The sequence below is a fragment of the Gossypium raimondii genome, chromosome 10 (genome assembly GCF_025698545.1).
Source record: "Gossypium raimondii isolate GPD5lz chromosome 10, ASM2569854v1, whole genome shotgun sequence".
Lineage (NCBI taxonomy): Eukaryota > Viridiplantae > Streptophyta > Magnoliopsida > Malvales > Malvaceae > Gossypium > Gossypium raimondii.
The window spans coordinates 53269008-53287116 of NC_068574.1; the positions used below are offsets into that span (position 1 = coordinate 53269008).

Consider the following 18109-nt stretch of genomic DNA (forward strand, 5'->3'; position numbering starts at 1 on the left):
TTTGAAGTCCAGGATTAGGGTTTAAAGATCTAGGGTTCATGGTTTTAGGTAAGGGTCTGTTTGATTGTGGGAATTGATTTTCCAGAAATTATTTTCCAACTATTCTAGTGTTTGTTTGCCGGAAAACATTTTCCATTTGGAAAATGAACTCCAAAACACGGGAAAATGCCTTACATTTTTAGGGAAAATATCTTACCTTTTCAATTTCCGTAAGACATTTTCAAAGCTCTCATCTCTATTGATTTTCCAATCTTTCCTCCTTCATTCCTTCATTCCTGTTACAAAACTTCCCTGAGATTATCGATTTTCCAGTAATCCCCCACTCTTCTCCTTCATTCCTCTCTGTCGATTATCGCCGTGGTTTTCTGTGGGTTTGAACTCATATTGGAACCTGGACGAACAGATATCGCAGCTGCTACAGTGCAAGCCTTTATCCGAGCAGTAGGTACATATATTTTCTTCCCCCAACGTAACGGATTTGTTTCAGATTTCTTCATTTGCGGTTTGATCTGTGGCTTTTGCCTCCGATCCATTTTTTGTTTAGTATTTTCTCTATATGGGGTCAGATCCATTTTATTTTATCGAAGACTTTGAAGGGAAAACAAAAGCAAGATAAGATCTTTGTTGAATTATGTTTTTGTTCCACTTGCTTTCAATGATATTGATTCGTTTTGTTTGTTCATTTTCTGGCTTTGTTTCATTTCTCAAGGAAAAAAGTATATATTCTTCCTGGAATTAAATGTGTTGCTTGTTTTCACTGATATTGATATGGATGAGAAGATGGTGGAAGACTTGGGATTTGATATGACTAATGTTGTTGAGGAAGTCAAGGATGATGCTGGAATTGATTTTAAGGACTACAAGACTGTGCAAACTGCTTGTATCAATTTTGGAAAGGATCGATTTGATATATTGAGGTAATTTGTATGTTAGCTATGTTATTTGGTTTATAATGATTGGCATTGTATGTATAATGAAATGATTCTGTTTAGTTATTGTAGTGCTATGTTGCATAGAGATAAGTTTACTTGAATTCGAGTTTGGTTTGGAAGATTATTGGCATAAATACTTGTTACAATTTAATGTTGGTCCCTCTTTAGCAGTCTTCTGCTTCTTTGGCTGAATTAATATGTTCAATTTATGAAAAAATTGTTTATGGAAGGACTTATTTTGAACCACTTGTTTTGATTAGTGTTAGTTTGCTTGGCTCTGAAATAGAAAGTTGATTTCAGGTCATTGTCGAGACAGAATATTCAAATTTTGGTTGGTTTTGGATGCCCGAATGCTGACAAGAAGGTGGTTTTCTCTGCAAAACTCTTGAGGAAACGTGTCCACCTTGATGAAGGAGATGTAAGTACTGATTCTTTTACTCCTTTGTTGTTTACTAATATATAATGTTGCTTTATTTTTGGTGTTCTTCATATTTCAATTTTGCGACTTTTTTATGCAGAAGATTGCCATTCTTTCTTTCTGTTTTCGATAGTGATAAATTGTTTTGTGAATCAAGTTTGTAGTTCCTGCAGTTTGAGGAATTCTTGCGACAGAGGATACCTTCTGACGAACAAAGAGGATGAGGCGCAAACTATTGATGTTATGCATGTCCTAGTGGCCTATGGTTTTGATTACGTGAATGGTTCAATGGTAAATGAATCTGTTCTGAAAAAGAAGTCTGTAAAAACTGTCGCCTGTAAGTTGCTTTATGAGGTTGTAAAGTTGAGTGATGTTCCTATAGATCCAAATTATTATGAATAGTGAACATTTGTAGAGGTCCAAGTCTCAATTTTTCATATGGACGATGCACCATTGTATACATTTGATTTGTGGCCTGCATGTAGCAACTAGCTATACTTCAGAGGGTTCAAAATTCTAAAGATAACTTGTATAACCTTTTGCGAATAATGACTACTGAGTTAAATCGATTGAGGCATAATTGATCAAGTTGAGGGAACAATTCATGTCTCTTGGGTGTAGCCAAGAGTTTTGGGGATTCCACAGATCAAATCCTTGCGTGACTGGTTGGATAATTGGATGGGAAAAGTACATAATGCTTGGTTATCAATTGAGGCTGAAACACCTGATCTTGTTGCATGATAAATTTTTTTCTCCAGTTCCTTTCTGCCATTGTAACAATTTTGTTATTTGAAAAGGGCAAGAAAAAGGGAAAGTGAAATGATGAGCAATGAGGATAGAGATAAGCTTTTGTCATTTGTGGGTAGAGCCATCTTTGTATGATTCCTTTAGTAGGTATTGCTTGATCCTTAAATATTTGTTCTGAAAGGAGCGGCTCATGTACTAAACTTTTAACTTTTTGGCATTTGTTGGATCTACAATGGCACTGGAATGCCTAAGGATATGGTTAACACTGCAAACACCAACCTTATCTTTCATTTTGTATTGGGATTTTTCATTAGATACAATCAGATATGATCCACTTTTGTGGATGAAAGTGCATTTTCATTTCAGATTAGATATTTTTCTACATGATCTATATATTGTTTGGCTTCAATACGTTACTAGACGAGCTGCTGCTACTTAGTTATTTCACTACAAATATGTTGATTAGTTTTTACCATTTACATGTGATGTGAATGAATCTTATAGGATGATTGCCAATCGTGAACAATTAAACCATTTGATTGATATATTTAATTTGATTTATTTATTTATAAATAAATCATTGCAATATATGTCTAAACAATTTAAAATATAAAAATTTATTAATATGTATATAAATTTATTAATATATGTAAAAACAACTTTTCCGGAAAATATGTTCAGGAACTGCCAAACAACAGAAAATATTTTACACAGATTCATCCAAACACCAGAAAATATTTTCAGTAAATCATTTTTCAGAAAAGTAAATCATTTTCCAGAAATCATTTTTCGGAAAACATTTTACTGGCAAACAAACAGACCCTAAAAGAAATTACCAAAATTATGTGACAATAACATGGAAAAAATTTGTTGAAATGTCATTAAATAATTGAAAGAGGACGATGAATGATGTGGTGAGGAAGGGACCATAAAACAATTTCTCAACGTAACGGTGTTATATAATTTGTTGTTTTTTAATATGTGATGTGATGTAAATTAAATTATTTCGAATAATATTTTTTAATTTATTATTTGTAGAATGTGATAAGATAATATAAATGAGATATTAATAAAAAATAATTTAAATTGGTTAGTCACATTTCTCCTATGTTTTGATATAGTTTATTGAATGAATTTATTAAATATTATCAAAATTAAATAAATTATAAAGAAAAGAAAAGGGAAGGATGGAAGTTGAACCACCTGAAAGAACAACATTCCAATGCCCAAAAACGTTGAAGTTGCCTTATGAAAAACCACAAATCTTATAACATATTTCTCAAACAACAATATTTCAAAAAACAATTAAAATAAATTTCCAAAACAATAACACAAAAACTATTTTATACATACATATATACATATATATATATATATATACCCGTAAAAGCAACGTAAATAGAAAAGTTTAGGTGAAAAGATTTATTCGGTCCCTCTCATTTTTAATATTGAGCAAATTGGTCCCTCTTTAAAATTGAAACAATCTAATCTCTATTAATTTCAAAAGTGAGTATTTAAGGACAAGTAATCACAACATTAACATTTTTTCCTCAATTTTGCATAAATTTTGTTAGTATGATAACAAATATAGTTCTTAAAGTTTACACATTCTATCTATCTATCTATATATCTATATTTTTGAGGTTAGACCTAATCAGGGTTGTAACACTCGCACAGAAAGTGGAAAGATTTGGACAAAAATATAGGCTCGAAAAATGGACTTGGATAAAAAAAAATAAAGCTCGTTTAGAAAACGGGTCAAGCCTTAAGTAGGACATTTTTTGCTCAGGCCCGACACAACCCAAATTTGACAAAAAAATTTGTTCTTGTTTTGTTACTATTATATTGTTGTTTTGCTACCATTTCGCTATTATATTGCTTATTTTGTTGTTATTGTTTGGATATTATATAATTTTTGTTTTACTGTTACTATTTTAGAGGCATTTGGTTGTTAAGTTGTAATTATGTTAGTGTTATTTAAGTATAAAAACTTTTTTTACATGTATTTTCAATTTGTTAGAAAATATTTATTTTAATATTTTTAGTCTATTTGATGCATTATATTTTTTAAATTTATTTTTATATAAAAATAATCTAAAAACAATAAATCCGGATGGGTCGGGCTCGAGCTTAGCATTTTTTATCCAAGTCAGACTTGGACAAAATTTTAGACCCATTTTTTAAGTCGGGTCAGGCCTGAGCCTAGAAAACGAACTTGATTTTTTTACACTGGCCTAACCCATGATCATTTCTATTTGAGTTGAAGTTTTTTATATATCAATAAAAATGATGTACAATTAAGTAAAAATATTACTTGTGTTTTATTGTTTATATTTATTCATTTTCGAAATTAACAAAAATTAAATTATTCTAATTTGTTTTAAAAAATCGATTTGCTTAATATCGAAATTGAAAGACACTAGAATCCCGTGTGTTGGCCTAATGGTCAGGGTGTTCACCGTTTCAAGTATGACCTAATTTCGAGTCGCGCTAATCACGTTACTATTAGGATTTTGCCCTTCTCTTGTAATTAAATTATTTTTTTTGAAAGACACATGTTTTTAGGAAATTAATTAAATAACATTAATTAGTTTTCTTTTATTAGGATCTAATTATCTCTATTTTTGGGAAAATAATAATTACTTCGAAATTTTAATAAATCAGTTTTGTACATACAAGTGAAAATTATTAGATTATGAAAAATCTACTCAAAAGGTCAAAAATTTAAAATCAATAAATTTATATTAAAATTTACTGTTACGAATTTTTATATATCTATTTTTAAATATTTTATTATATCTTATAAAACATTTGTCATCATTTTGTGGAATCTAAAAATTTTACTGTGTACCAAATGTTTTGTTATAATTTATAGTTTTAATATTTATAATATTTTATTAATCAAAATTTATTTAGAATTTTTAATTTCACAAATGAAATTAAGAAATAAAATATATAACACAATGATTTCTCAATTCGCGTCTATTAATATATTAAATGATAATCCATTTAATTTGAGATTAGAATTTAGCGCATTGAGAGTGTATTTTTGAACTCCACAATTAGAGTTAAAAATTGTCACTTGTTTCATTTCTTTTATATATTTATTTTAATGTTTTATTATACTCTATAGGATACTTGTAATCATCCCGGTTTAAAACTATCACTGTACTAAATATTTTCCTCTTAATTTTAGGAAAATTATCTTATACACAACTCGTGGAGTTTTTTTTATTCCACGAGTGAGTTAAAGTTGTAATAAATATCAAATGTATTTTTAATTTTTAATTATTATTTTATTAGACCCTAAAATAAATAACATCAACCCAAACCCACTTCCCAAAACTTTTTACTCTATTATTAACGGTGTATGTGATAATTATACATTAAAAAAATATGTAAATAAAACATATTTTTAAACATATCTAAAAAATCCAAAATTTAGGTATCAAATAAATAACTTAATTATAGTAACAAACTTTTCATAAATCACAATAAATTTATAGTCCCGTTTTATCCTAACAAATTATTATATAAATAAAAATATAAATATTTTTGAACAAATTTATGTAAATACCTTTCAAAAATTATAGCGCAAATTTTCAAAATTTAACTTTTTAAAGAAGAAAATAATTTATAAAATATAAAATTTTCACACTCATAATAATATATACTAAAAAATCTTTACCCTCAAATATGATATAAATCCTTTTAATATTTATCTCTAAATATACTTGACTAATTATGTCATTTTCAGATTTCAAATTAATTAATTTAACATGGATTGAGTTTTAACTCAATTGACATGAGTATTATTATTAATACAGGACGACCTCGGTTTGAGTACGCTGGAGCACATTATCCTCCTATTTATGAGTTAGGGAGGGATTATAGATAGTTCTAGATATTATATCAAAAAAATAGATATGATTATAATGAAATTATTTTAAAAAATTAATTAAACAAAAACTTTAAAAGGGAAAAACTTGAAGAAAGGTGAGATTCTTTGAAACCATAATAATACTAAAAATTGCCAGCCTAAGTAAAGAAATCTCATTGGCAGCATGGCTGCACACACAAGCCAAGTGTTAGGGGTTTAGGTCCATTTTTTCTAACTCAAACAGTTAAAATTTAACCCAACCCCACCAAACCCTCTCCCTTTTTTAACCCCATTCAATGGTTTGCTCCATTTTTTCCTTCTTTTAAAACCTCTCCCAATTTTCTTTTCTTCTTCCACTCTACCCTCTTTTGGTAAACAACTCTTAGCCACCCCCCTCCCCCCATTCACCTAAGCTCACCATCTTCCATCATTACTTATATATACATATAGAAAGAAAAGGGTTCTTATTTATGTTGCCAAATTAGCCATTTTTATATACTTAGTGGGGGAAAGAAAAAAAAAATGAAGAGGTCACCGAGCTGTTCTTCTTCTTCTAATTCATGCTTTGCATTGCCATCACCATCATCATCATCATTATCACCATCACCATCTTCATCATCATCATCATCTTCATGTGAGAACCCTCATGATCAATCAGAGAAACCCAAGGCTAAAAGGGCTAGAAAACATCAAAACACTGATAATAATGCTTGTTTGAACAATGCTAACAACAATGGCGGTAGAAGGAGCTCTATTTACAGAGGAGTCACCAGGTTTTCTTTCTTTTTTTTTAATGAATTTTGATTTTGGGTTCATTTGCATTGCATGTATGAATAATTTAATCACATTGATTGGTATTTTTTTCTTTTAAAAAAGGCATAGATGGACTGGGAGATTTGAGGCTCACCTTTGGGACAAGAGTTCTTGGAATAATATTCAGAACAAGAAAGGAAGACAAGGTTAATTTTTTTATTTTATTTTTTAATTTTCAGGGGAAAAAATAATCAAAAAAAGGGAAATTCAAGTAGATCTATACAGTTTTTTTTTAAAGTATTTTAATTTTTATATTTTCTTTATTTGTTTGAATTTATATTCTGTGTGAACTGACTGTGTTTGTCCTTTTTTCAATATTGCAATCTCTGGTCAATCTCAACCTTTATTTACGCTTTCGTTGCCGCCTCCATAGTTTATTTAGGTAAGTCCTTCAAATCTCTACATATTTCTTTTTTTTTTATTTTTTATATCTAAATTTTTTAAAAAAAAAATAGGCCTTGATACAGTTCACAAAATCAAGCCTGCCTGGCTCGGTTTCGAGTCAGGTAATTGATCGGACATGCATTTGTATTTGTACTTGAAAATTGTACTATCTCTTAAAAAATTAAATAAATTAAGGTGTTAAATATATTAAAATTGAATTTTTTTTAATGGAAAACAGGGGCTTATGACAGTGAGGAGGCAGCGGCTCGAACCTATGATCTAGCGGCTCTCAAATATTGGGGGGCGGAAACGATACTGAACTTTCCGGTATGTAATTTAAATAAATAAATAATTAATTAATTAAAAAAATGGTGGATTTGTGATATAATATGATGATGATGCAGAAAGAAAGATATGAAAAAGAGATGGAAGAAATGAAGAAAGTGACAAAGGAAGAGTACTTGGCGTCTCTACGACGTCGCAGCAGTGGGTTTTCTAGAGGAGTTTCTAAGTATCGTGGGGTAGCTAGGTAGGTAATTTTAATTGATTTTATATTGGACCATTTTATGTGATTCAATGAAATAAAAAAATATTAAAGTCTTTATGTTGGTTGTGTTAAATCCTAAATCCCACGTGGGTTAGCTAAAATCAATTAATTTCCTCTTCTGCATTTTAGGGTTTAGGAATAAGAGAGGCCGTTAATTAAAATCGAGATTATAGGTTTTGATTATATTTTTTATAAATAAAAATAATAATGTGTTTTAACGGATTCGAACTCCTGTCCTTTTGTATTTGATAATAATATCCTTACTAAGCAAGCGATATGATTTTAAATGAGTGGGAAAATGTGCTAAAATGAAACAGATATTAATATATTATAATATTATTAGGGAAGTGAAAGAAGTTGTTATTAAATTGTGTTTTGACTAATATTTATTTGGTTAATGGCAGGCATCACCACAATGGGAGGTGGGAAGCCCGAATTGGTCGAGTTTTTGGAAACAAATATCTCTATTTAGGGACCTATAGTAAGCTCTTTCTTTCTCTCTCTTAAAAACTTCAAAATTTAGGTAGTGAGACTAAAACTAGGTGCCCCCTCCCTTGGCCAAATGGGCAAATTGTTCTTTAGTCCTTCCAAAATTTTAAAAGTTTCAATTTTGTCCTTTTCACCTTTGATTAGATGGAAAATTTGAAATTTTAGACCTTTTTCAACAGTTAATAATTTAATTTAAGCCTTTTCAAATACAAAATTTTTAACTCTGACCTTCAAATTTTATAATCTTTTCTTTTTCCTAAACAAAACTTCTAGTTTCACCCCGAATTCGAACATGGGCTTTCACTCAAGCCTTTATTAAACACGTTCACACTCACACACTCTCTCTCTTTACATGTTTCGATGCGAACTTTTTATCTCATGTTACAGTGATATTACAATATCTAATCCCGATTGTCTTCCCCTTCTTGAAAACTCAAAACAATTCCCTTAAAATGATTTTTTTTTTTTTTTGGTTTGCATCCATAATCTTGGCATTTAATATATAGTCCTAACTTTTTTTAATATTAGGGTCCAATGTCATTAATCACAAGACACCATGAGCCATTTTGATATAACTGCTATGTACTCAATTGATATGATTTAATATTTTCTTTATTTCTAATTTGGGAAGGGCATTTCTGTGATTACATAATGTATATGTTTTTTTTATTTTTAAAATTGCATGAAAAATAATGGCAGAATGGGCACGTGACCATTGCTCTCCCATTAAAAGATTCTGTTGCCTTTTATATAATTATATATTATATTTTGCTGAGTAAGAGGCAGCAGAGATCACGTGCCATTGTGATAAGCTTAGATTGTGGCTTGCTGTAGGTCACCTAATTGCCTAACCCCTTTAGGTTTGCTAGCTGGCTATTAGTGATTAGTATAATTGTGGGAAGATTTGCTCCAACTTGCTTAACTTGGGTTTTTATATATTTTTTTAATAAAATTAGGTTAATAGATTTTCTCTTTTTAAATTTTAATAAATTATTATTATTTTTTAAAATTACTCGTAAACATTAGATTCAAAATCCGAATCTTTCTTGTGTTTGATAAATTTAGATTGGTTGAGATTTTGTTCACTAATTCTTTTTTGAGTTGTTATGAAATGAAGTTGGACCTTTCCCCCCCCCCCCCCCTTTTTTTAATCAACTTTTCAACTACTTAAAAGCTAGGGTTGAAAGAAAGACAAGGAACCCATGTGTCTCCTTTGTTTTTTCCCCCCTAAAGGTGTCTACATTCTCCCTGTTAACAATGGGGAAATCTAGGTTTACTTAATTTGTACAGCTTGACAACGTCATTGAGCAGTTAGGATTCAGGGTTTCATTTGAGAGTACAACTGGACGTACCTCTCACCATGTTTTGAAACATGGAGTGGGGTTGATCCGGTTGATGCGAAGCGGAAGGCCTTGGCCTCTCTGCCCCAAGTTTATAATAGTACAATTGCATTTTGACGCTTCGCCTTTGGCCTTATGTGGTCAAGTTCCTTGTATCATGCTCCCCAATGCTGGTATTAGGTCACCAACCATGTCAACAAAAACGTTCATTGAGATAGTTACGTTTTCTGTAGCAAAACATGATCTTTGCACTCTCCCCTGCAATTATGCCAACAAGTTGCCTCTTAAAAAATTGTCTGGATTTGGATGATACATATTCAAACTCGAGGTTGAACATCGGATCATGATACTTTAGGGGTAAAAAGGAAAGGAGTGCAGACAATGTTTTCATATTTTAGTCTGGAAAAAGCTTAATACAAATTGTCAGTACAGTAACTAATTAAGATCTAATGTCAGCATGTGAATCCCTAATCTTATCTTTTCACCTGCAATACTTTAAAAGTTTGATCTACTTTATTTAATTTATTGTTAAATGGTAAAGTTTCTTTGTTCCCTCAGAATTTGTTTATTTATGCTCTGTTGTATTCATTTATTTATTGAAGATACACAAGAGGAAGCAGCAGCAGCATATGATATGGCAGCATTGGAGTATAGGGGGGCCAATGCCGTGACCAATTTCGATATTAGCCATTACATTGAACGCTTGAAGCAGAAAGGAATTTTGTTAGTAGATCGAACGGAAGAACAAATTCCCAACCCCGATGAAGCTCGACGAGTAGAATCCGAAGAAAATGGACCACAGCCGCTGCAGGAGCAGCAAGAACGGCAGGAAAAACAGGAACAAGAATTGAACCAAGAAGAGGCCGAAAAATCTCAACATTTTCAATACATGCAAATGCAGCTTCCTCTATGCATTGATAGTCCGATGACAACAATGGCCGGTATTGAGCCTACTGATAGTAATGAACTAGCATGGAGTTTCTGCATGGATTCCGGATTGACATCGTTTTTGGTCCCGGACATCCCTCTCGACGGAACCGCTGAATTGCCAAACTTGTTTGATCATGATACGGGATTTGAGGATAACTTCGACTTGATATTCGACGTAGGGCCGCCTAACAAAGAAGAGGCTAATCGGAAATGCGTGATGGATGATGATGTGATTGGAGTCAGTGTTTCCATGAACATGGAAGACGATAATAGGAAGGAGAGATTGTCATCACCGTCTTCAGACTCTCCATGTTCATCATCGACAACCTCGGTTTCTTGTAACTACTCTGTTTAATGGTTGATGTTTCGGGTTAAGAGTTTCTGATAATTCGGAGTTTGTTGCTGGAAATATGTTGTGGGGTGGATGGATGCCAAAGATTTAAAATATCTTTGGTTTTTGTTGTTTGTTTTTGTTGTTTTTAATGCATTTTCTTTTGTTTAATTATATTGAAAAAAGGAAAAGACTTAACCTGTTTTTGTTTGATCCCATAATCCAATCAAATACATTTTGATACATTTGCAATGTCCTTAAACTTGTGAAGGAATTAAACAATATATTACATAAAACGAAATTACAAGGGTCTCTTCTACCTTAACCAGTGGTTGAGAGTTCGATCCTTATCTTGAGTATGGAGCAGTTTTAAAATTCGTAATCAGTTATCTATCTCTTTAATGGGCTTACAAAATACGAAAAATTAATTACAAGGCCCGCTTCGATGGATACTTTAAGAAATATGAAAAAAATTACAGTTACAATTAATGTACAATGTACTAATAATTGAAATATATTTGGACTATTAGTGTTGGTATATTCCAGTTGCCCATATGTTACTTAGCATAAATTTTTTTTTTTTGCTTTTTTAAATAGGATTTTCCTCGCTTAATGTTTTTTCTCATTTTAAATTTCAAGATTGGATTTGTGCCAATGAAAACCATAAATTTCATACACAATAAAAGGATATGGTAGATCTATCTTTTTTAGATAGTGAACGGACGAACCCCGTTCTATTCAGGACTTTGGATATGAATGTTGGACACAATGAAGATCCAAATGTTGAACTTGTCAAGTCTCGAAAATTCGGACATGAGGATGTTGCCCGAAACTAGACACAAATACTTAGATTTTAGTGTGAATTATTTATAAAAATTAATTGGTCCAAGCATCCCCAAATTATGATTTTCATTTTAAATTGATTTTTAAATTTTAAAATGTTTTAATTACATCCCTAAACTATCAATGTTATATCAATCAAATCCTTCCATTATTGAAATTGTTAATTTAACTATTAAATGACACGTAAAATCTTATATGATATAATTTAAAATTAAAACTTTAATTTAACTTTTAAAATTAAAAGCTAAAGAAAAATAAACTATAAAAAATAAAGGAACGATAGTTTTAAAAGTTTTGAAAACCTCTAAACCAAGATTTTTACAACTTCCATTTTACAATATTCATTTTCTTTAAATTTTTTTATTTTAAATCATGTCACATAAGATTTGATGTCTCATTTATCGTTAACGATTTTAGTAACAAAATGATCTTATTGATATAACATTGATAGTTTGATGATATAATTAGAATATTTTAAAGTTTGAGGACTAATTTAAAATGAAGATCATAGTTTAAGGGTGTTTGATGCAATTAACTTATTTATAATGCCAACTTTTAATGAAAAATGTTGGAATCATGATATTAAATGATTGGGTAATCTACCTAGTTGGTCACCCAATTTTTAGAAATTTTTTTTTGTCACCCAAAATAAAATATTTGCAATTTCGTTACCCAACATTTAAGGCGCTTTATTTTAGTCATCTAAGTGTTAAATCTCTAATGGCGGCTGACTATACACAGCATATCATACTTATACTTACATTTTGCTCACTTAACTTCCCCAAAAAAGTATAAAAAAAAATGAAGGGTTAACGTGAAAAGGTGCTAGAAACTAAAATAATGCATTAAAATTTTGTCAAATTATACTTGTTTATCCCATTTCCAAAAATTCTAATTATTTTTCAATATTGAAATTTTAAATTCCAAAACATCAAAATCAGTTAAATAAATTATTGGATTTTTATCTCTTAACATTGTATGTTGATGTGTTACTATAATATTAAAATTAATTAATTTAACCTCCTTAAAATTTTAAAATTTTATTTTATATTTTCAAATTAAAATCAACTCACATAATTCATATTTAATAACTATCTACAAACCCCAAATTTTTTATTATATGATCTTGAATATTCCATGCTAAGCTAGAAGTAAAGAAAATTCCTTACAAATAATTTGATTAATTAATTTTATCTTCCATTCCAAACAAACCTAAGATTAAATCAATTAATTTAATTAATTTTAATATTATAGTACTAAATCGATCGACACTATTAGGGACAAATTTTCAATAATTTATTTAATTAATTTTGATGTTTTGAATTTTAAAATTTCAATTACATAAAAAAATAAAAATTTCAGCAATGGGATAAACAAGTACAATTTGACAAAATTTTAATGCATTATTTTAGTTTTAACCGCTTTTTCACTTTAACCTTAACATTTTTTTTTACCTTGATCAATACTTACAAAATGATATTTTTTGTTTGACTAAAATGAAAGTGTAAACATTGTTGACACCATTTTTTTGATAAAACGAGGTCGACTTGGATTTTAAAAAAGGAAACGAATGTGGGAGCCGCCACCAATCCTTTTTAATGAGTGTGATTGGATCACCTCGAAAAGTGGTTGTTTTTAATAAACGATTTGACTTTATTAAAACAATGATTTTGGTCCACGAAATTCAGAAAAACAGGTTCGGGAGTTGGTTACATACGAAGAAGGATCAGCACCCTCGTAACGCTCAAAAATTGGTACCTAATTGATTAGTTAAAGTCTTAATGTCAAAAATTGAAAATTCTGAAGAAATTTAAAATACGATCCTTTATTTTAAAAAACTTATATAAATCAAATTACTCGTTAAGACCCTCTCATTTCAGAAAGAGAAAATGTCACACCCAATGAGTTAGGGCACGATATTTTACCTCTTCAGAAATGAGCTTGTCTAAAAATTTGCACAATAAAATTTAAAAGGGTATTCAATTGTTTAAGTCATGTGAAAAAATTGCAGCCCAATACGTTAAGGCACGATTTTTTTTCAAAGTATTAAACATTGAATATTGCCTTTATTTATTTTATTATTATTATTATTATTTTAAAAATCCTCGTCTCAAGAGAACAACACGTCATATCCAATGCATTAGGATACAGCATATTGAATTCTCAATCATGAGATTTTATTTACGTTTTTATTTTAAAGAGCACTCTCGATTATTTAGATTCGACGAAGAAAATTGGATGTAACATATAACAATGATGATAATGTAAATAAAATAATACAAGTAAGGACTATAAAATAAAATGAATAAAAGACAAACTAATATAGTACACTAGAGCAAGCATATAAGCAATAAAATTAAAACATTCATTCTAAATACAGTGAATACGGATAAAGAAATGAACAAAGAAAATGAATAAGATTATGGAAATGTAAAAAGATATATACATATATGTATACACACAAAATCATAGAAATGTAAAAATACATACCTATATGTACATACTTTATTATTATTTATGAAAAAGTAAGTAAATAAATGCGTATATATATATATATATATATATATATATATATGCATAGGAATATGCATACATGCATGCCTATATATATATGAATTATAAAAGGTATACAAAACTATGTTTTTATATACATGTATTTAAAATAAGTATGCGTATATAGACATATATATATATATATATGAATGTGCAGACATTAATTACAAGCTATATATAAATATATATGTATATAAAATATAGAATACAAATATATATATATATATATATATATATATATATATATATAAGTATACATGAGTTATAAAACGAAAAATAAAAAAATCTACAAGAAAATATATATTTTAAAAGCATAAAGAATATATAAGTGTATATACTTAGGGAAATAGGACATGGGTATAGATATATAAGTTACAAAATATGAAGAGTATATAAGTATATACATTGTAAAAATATAGAGTACAAATATACATATAGTTACGTGCATGTATATAAAAAAATAGATTATAAAACATATATATGTACATATATATATTAAAAAACATGTATGTGTATACATATGATTACAAGAAATATAAAAAATGTATATATATATATATGAAATTACATAAATACAAGCATATCTACATTTATGAAGAAAAATAAAATAAAATAAAATAATATATATATATGTACAAGTATGTACATGAATTAATAATATAAAATAAACATGATGATAGATAACAGAAAGAGTTGGACTAAATTTAATAAAAAACAAAACTTAGGGTTGAATCGCAAATAAAATCAAAGGGGAGGGATTATATTGAACGCGCAAATAACTCAGAGGGGCTGGAAGGGAAATTTTCTCTTCTCCTCTAAAACGGCGTCGTTATAATAGGACTAAATTGAAATCAGTTATAAAATAAAGGGGCAAATTTAAGAATAAAACAAAATCTGATTAAACATTAAAAAGCGGAGGGGCTAGAAGCGCAATTTGCCCCTTCGCACAATAACACGCGGATCCTAGGCAGGCGGGTCGGGTCGGCCTGATCCAGGCCTAAACGGCGTCATTTTGCGCTTGGAGAACCTACCCTAAAACGCTGTCGTTTTATCTTTTTATAAAAGTCAAAAAAAATTATTTCTTTTTCATTTCAGCCACAATTTCTGAAAACTTCGAAAGGCCCCCCCTTTTTTCTCTCCACCCTCTCCCCTGTCGTCGGCCGAATGGGCCACCGTCGGCCCCACCATGAGCGATGATCAGAAGGCCAAAAGTCAGTTTTTTTAAACCCTGTTTCAAAGACCAACCGCAGATCGAGTTTTCATGGTTCTAGGGCAATGAGAAAACTCCAAACGCCGCCTTCCTCGTCCGATTTCGGTGACCCGAAGAAGGACTTCGGCGATGACAGTTGCGGGGCGACTCAGGTAAGTCTTGCTTCCCCTTTTATTTACTACTTTTATTTATATATATATGAGAGAGAGAGAAATGAAAGAAAGAAAAGGAGGAAAATAAATTTATAAAATCGAAAAGAAAAATATATCACCTTGAATGTTTTTCTTACTTTTTTTTATTTCTTTCTGCTAATATGTGGTTTTTTTTTACAAAAATTGGAAGAAGAAAAAAGTTACATTTTTCTTCGGCTTTTATAGCCGATTGCTACTGCTATTGTTGTCTTTTGCTTGTTTTCTTTTTTGCAGGTGGCTGATGGGCACAAGTGGGGCGATGGGACATCCGTGGTGGTGTGGTCTTGGTGATCTGACAGCAAGTATGGTGACAGAGCTAGGGTTTCGTAAAAGTCAAACCCTAGTTTGACTTTGGTTTCTGGGTTTAGGTCTGTTGGGCTTTGGGTGTTGGGTTTGTAATGGGTTCCAAGTTTTGGGCTTTGTTTTGGGTATTGGGCTGGGCGAAATATTGGGCTATACAAACATGATGTGGTGTGTATAGTCAATCGACATCAGAGATTTAACACTTAGGTAACTAAAATGAAAGAGCCTTAAAAGTTGGATGATAAAATTGCAAAAATTTCATTTTGAGTGTTCAAACTAGAAGCAGCCTAAAAGTTGGGTGACTAATTAGGTAGTTTACCGTAAACAATTTTCAATGATTTTAGTGTGGATTTTTTTATAGTACCAACTCTTTCTTTTAATGATTTATACATATATATATATATATTATTCTCCATGTCCGTTTTACCATCCATATTTGAGATTCATTGTCATCCCCCTTAATAATGTCGTCTCAAGGTCCGAACTTGCATTCTCTTATTGGGAGTACAATATATTTTATTATTAACATCTAGAATGATCCTGGACAAATTGATGTCTAGGTTCACTAAATCTAAACATCCTTTTGCCTAGATTCATCTTGGACATGAAACAATTCTCATAATTTTTCATAAATTTAAGATTTTTAAAGATTTTTGAGATTTTTTTATTAATACTTGCTAAATGTTATAATTTTGGATTGTCACGTGTCATCGTATTATTAGTTGTCAATGCCATTATAACGACCCGAAAGTTAGTGGTGTCAGAAACGGTGGTTTCAAACTCTATTTTTCATATTCGATTCTATAACAAGTATAAAGTTTAATTAAAATTTTGTCTTCTAATTTTGTCAATCTGATAGTTAATTAAGGTACAAGTGTTTCGACCCTAAAGGTAGTGGTGTTGGAAAATGAGATATTGAGACCTTGTCCCCGTAAACTAAGCTCGTATTAAATATTTACAGAGTTATTGTATAGGTAAATTAAAGTTTAGATAGGAAATTTCGCCGAACTAATGACTAATTGAGGTATAAGGACTAAATAGTAAAAATATTAAAATGACTTATATAATAATTAAACAAGGTTTGAAGTGACAAATTAACCTGTTTACCAAATTAGTGGACTGTTTGGTGGATGGATAGAATATTATACCTTTTTTTAATTAAACTAATAATATATGTATAAAACATAAATGGAAAAAGGTGGTCATCCATGCATTTTACTTTCTTCTCCACTGAAACCACCAAAATTAAAGAAGGGAGCCATTGTTTGAAGCTTTAAAGGTTTGGTCCTATGCATGGTAAGTTTAATTTGGTTAGTTTCTCGTAAATTTTATGTTTTTGAGATTGTAGAAGCTCGATTTAGCTAACCTAAGCATAAGTTTTCAAAACTGTTAAAGTTTCTAAAAGTTGTCGTTGATGAATGCTTGATAAAATTGATGCAGTTCAAAGCTCCAGATCCAAATATCCATCACGAATCAACAGCAATCACCTAATGCGAAGTAACTACTAATCATAAAAGAACCTTAGCTTGTAGATCATCGAGGTAGGATACATTCATATTTAAGGAAGGTTTCAGTATATACTACTTAAGGAAAAGGAAGAAGAAGAAAGAAGAACCCCTTTCAAAACACATTCTCACATATAAATATGACTCATCTTGCTTAGTGGAATTTAACAAGTGTCATACGTATTAAAACTTGCATTCTTATTGGCCTACAGTTTTCGAGAAAAATATAAACAAGTTCCCTTCATCAAACTTACCAGGTTAAACTATAAAGTTGATTTCTAACCAGATTACTTAAAATCTAATTAGCACAATATTTCATACAATCTAGGCATACTATACTTTTGGCGAATACTCATCCCATATTTCCCTTTTATCCCTTAACACAGATGTTTCTTTAATACATGGTAAAATATTAGAAAATCAAATTCTTACTTACTTTTGTGGGCGTGTTTGTGGCGCTTATTACACGCCCACACGTATACACCAAAATAATCTTTTGGGCGGATAATGCTACGCCTGACAAACTATTTACTACTATTCATTGAAACTTTGGATCTGCCAGATCTGGGATGTTACATTAATATTGTATCGAGGTTACAAGTTTAGGCTAAACCAACAATACATATAAACTGAGAATCCATAACAAATGTTGGATCTCATATAACCATGTAAATCCCTAATTATTTCCATATT

The 18109-nt window shown here is 30.2% G+C and overlaps 1 protein-coding gene and 1 long non-coding RNA gene across 2 annotated transcripts; both read left to right on the top strand.

The window, feature by feature from the left end:
* On the top strand, positions 1 to 1406 carry LOC105775010 (uncharacterized). The gene is made up of 3 exons (XR_008189653.1): positions 1 to 445; positions 781 to 917; positions 1233 to 1406. It is a non-coding gene; the product is annotated as an uncharacterized LOC105775010 (long non-coding RNA).
* A 4911-nt stretch (positions 1407 to 6317) lies between these two features.
* Positions 6318 to 11024, top strand: LOC105777639 (ethylene-responsive transcription factor WRI1). The gene is made up of 7 exons (XM_012600992.2): positions 6318 to 6750; positions 6854 to 6936; positions 7164 to 7172; positions 7413 to 7501; positions 7579 to 7703; positions 8126 to 8202; positions 10153 to 11024. The coding sequence occupies exons 1-7, from the start codon at positions 6500 to 6502 to the stop codon at positions 10833 to 10835; spliced, it is 1317 nt and encodes a 438-aa protein (XP_012456446.1). The 5' UTR covers positions 6318 to 6499; the 3' UTR covers positions 10836 to 11024.
* The last annotated feature ends 7085 nt before the right edge of the window (positions 11025 to 18109 follow it).